At 33.7% G+C, this 3,293-nt stretch overlaps 1 protein-coding gene across 1 annotated transcript; it reads left to right on the forward strand.

Moving 5' to 3' along the window:
* Positions 1-1,261: 1,261 nt before the first annotated feature.
* On the forward strand, positions 1,262-3,067 carry LOC133784914 (uncharacterized). Its single transcript, XM_062224181.1, has one exon. The coding sequence runs from the start codon at positions 1,262-1,264 to the stop codon at positions 3,065-3,067; it is 1,806 nt and encodes a 601-aa protein (XP_062080165.1).
* The last annotated feature ends 226 nt before the right edge of the window (positions 3,068-3,293 follow it).

Genomic DNA, 3,293 nt, shown 5'->3' on the forward strand with positions numbered 1-3,293 from the left:
GATTTATTGAGGTATTTACTCTTCAAATGTGTTTATTCGCTGTATTTAGGATTGTTTATTTTGGTTTTTTTTTCATTATGTGCTATAAGTTGAAGAGAATACATGTTTCAACTGAATTTTTGTAAAACTTTAATGTATGTAGAAAAATATATGTTGTTCTAATAGAACCCAATATAGAGTCAAGTGGAGGTTAATCCAATTCCATGTAATTAATACAATATGTTTAAGCTATAGCTACCTATAACTAGATTGATATTTACACATATTTAGTCCTAAAAATAGTATATTTTTTTTTTATCAATAAAAAGAAGTCTTACTATTTTTACAAGTTTTGAGTTTCTCAGAATAATATGTATATTTGTTGTTCTTTGTGATGTTATTTTTTTTTAATTACTTCCCATCCTTTTGTAATAGTCTATCCATTTTCTTGATGCAACTATTTTTCCTCAAGAAATATGGAGTCAGATTTACCCAAGAAAAAATATGATATATTTCTAATTAAGATGTATGGTACATGTGTGTGTTTTTTTAGGGAAATTTATGTATATATGTACCATACATCAACTCTGAGCAAGCAATTTGCGTTCATTAAAAAAATAGAAAGAAAAAAGTAGTAATGAGTGAATCAATAAAATTATACAATAAATAATAATCATACGATTTATGTTATTCATTTTGTGGTTTTTTCTTTCATAAATATTTTATAAATGGTCAATATGCATAAACTTATAAATTTTTTACTAAATTTAATAACCAATAAAGGTAATAATTAATAAAATAAGTATAATAAAACAAATAATTAAATCAAATAAAAGTAATTACTAAATTATATATAAAATTGAAATTAAATTGATTATTAATTACTCATTTAATTTATTAATTAATAAACTTTAATCTAATAAGTTATTGATGATTTATTTGTAAAACATGATAATTCATTGAAAAAATAATAATTTCTTACACTGTGCAATGTAATAATTAATAATTCAAATAATAATTTCTTACACTGTGCAGTGTCCTATAGTATGTTGCTGGAGTGTTTGCATTTGTTGAGAGAGCTCAACAATTTGTGGATACAAGGGGACTAGTGAAGTGTCCTTGTAACAAGTGTCTTAATATCGAATTGCAAACGATTGGTGTGCTAGAAAGTCATCTTTTTTAGATTGGTTTTCTACGAAGTTATACAAATTGGTACTGGCATGGAGAGGAGGAAATAATACCGACCAATAGAGTGGTCCACCAATGTCACGAGGACGAGATGATGGATGTTCTTAATGATATAGCACAACCTAACAATTGTGAAGATGATGAGAATGAGGTTGATGATGAGATACCACCAGCATCAGAATGCAGAGGTACTAGCCAATACTATAATGACTTATTTGCCGAGATGGAGTCTCCGTTATTCCCAGGGTGTGAAAAATACACATCATTGAATTTCGTAGCTAAGTTGATGCATTTCAAAGTGTTGGGGAAAATTCCTAACAAATTTTTTGATGGAATCTTGGAGTTGTTAGAAGATGCATTCCCATCTCCAAATAAGATACCAAAGTCACATTATGCGGCGAAGAGGTTGATGAGGAAATTGGGTTTGGGCTACGAGTCAATCCATGTTTGTAAGCATGATTGTGCATTGTTTTGGAAGGAAAATGTAGGAAAACACAAGTGTCCAATTTGTGGGGAGGATCGTTGGGTGGATAAAAATACCAAGGGGAAGAAAGTGGCCCAAAAAGTTATGCGTTATTTTCCATTGACCCCTCGGTTGATGCGAAAATACGCGTCAAGGCACATTTCTCAACATATGAGATGGCATCATGAAGGGCGTGTTAAAGAAGATGGTATCATGCGTCATCCTGCAGATGGGAAAGCATGGAAGGATTTTGACTGTAGCAATCCAGCGTTTGCAATGGAACCTAGGAATGTGCGTCTTGGATTGGCTGCTGATGGATTCAATCCTTTTGGAAATATGAGTTTGTCTTATAGCATGTGGTCGGTTGTGTTAACAACTTACAACTTGCCACCGTGGTTATGCATGAAAGAGACTAACTTTATGTTGACTTTATTAATTCCTGGTCCACATTCACCTGGAAAAGATTTTGATGTTTTCTTAAGGCCATTGGTTGATGAGTTGAAGGAATTATGGGGGAACGGTGTTCAGACTCGAGATGTTGTTGATGGTAGTTTTTTTAAGCTTCGAGCAGCTTTATTGTGGACTATAAATGATTTTCCAACGAGGAGTAGTCTTTCTGGATGGAGTGGTCAAGGTTACACTGCTTGTCCTACTTGCAATGTATCAACACCATCAATTCGTTTGCAAAATAAGGTTGCATTTTACGGTCACAGATATTTTTTACCAATGGGACACCAAATTAGAAAAAAGAAGAAGTTATATGGTTCAGTTGAGAAAAGACCACCTCCAGAGGAATTTAGCACTGAAGCTATTTTCACACAAATGAATTTTATGCCTGAATCTCTTCCTGGTAAGCATGTTAGCTACGGTGGACAAAAAAGGAAACGCACAAAAAAGCAAGTTGGTTGGCGTAAAAAAAGCATTTTCTTTGAGCTCCCATATTGGGCCAATATGAAGTTGCGACACAACCTAGACGTCATGCATGTTGAGAAAAATGTATGCGACAGCTTAGTTGGCACAATAGTCGGGTTGGAAAATAAGACCAAAGATACAATTAGCGCTAGAGTAGATTTGGAGAAGATGAAGATAAGGCCAGAATTGCATCTGAGAATGGTAAATGGTCGAATGGAAAAGCCGGCAGCGAAATACACATTTATTCCTGAAAATCGGCATAAGTTTTGTCGATTTTTGAAATCAGTCAAATTTCCAGATGGGTTTGCATCTAATCTAAGGAAGAATGTGATTGAAAATGACAATAAGATTACTGGGTTGAAATCCCACGATTGTCATGTTATATTGCAACGTCTTTTGCCAATTGGTGTTCATTCATTCCTAGAAAAACCTATTGCCAAGACCATTATTGACTTGTGCACTTTCTTCAAGATTATTTGTGCTAGAACTCTGATTGTTTCTGATTTGGAGAAAGTGAAAACATGAATTATTGAAATTCTTTGCGGACTAGAAATCATTTTTTCGCCAGCGTTTTTTGATGTTATGGTTCACCTAATGATACATTTTCCTCAAGAAGCAATAGATGGAGGTCCAGTACACATGAGGTGGATGTATCCCTTTGAGAGATACATGAAAAAATTGAAACATTATGTGCGTAATAAAGCTCGTCCTGAGGGGTCAATAGCTGAGGGTTATGTCGTCGATGAAGCAT

Source organism: Humulus lupulus, chromosome 6, assembly GCF_963169125.1.
Source record: "Humulus lupulus chromosome 6, drHumLupu1.1, whole genome shotgun sequence".
Classification (NCBI taxonomy): domain Eukaryota; kingdom Viridiplantae; phylum Streptophyta; class Magnoliopsida; order Rosales; family Cannabaceae; genus Humulus; species Humulus lupulus.

Coding starts and splice junctions, on each gene's coding strand:
- LOC133784914 (XM_062224181.1), top strand. CDS start 1,262: ATGGATGTTCTTAATGATATAGCACAACCTAACAATTGTGAAGATGAT.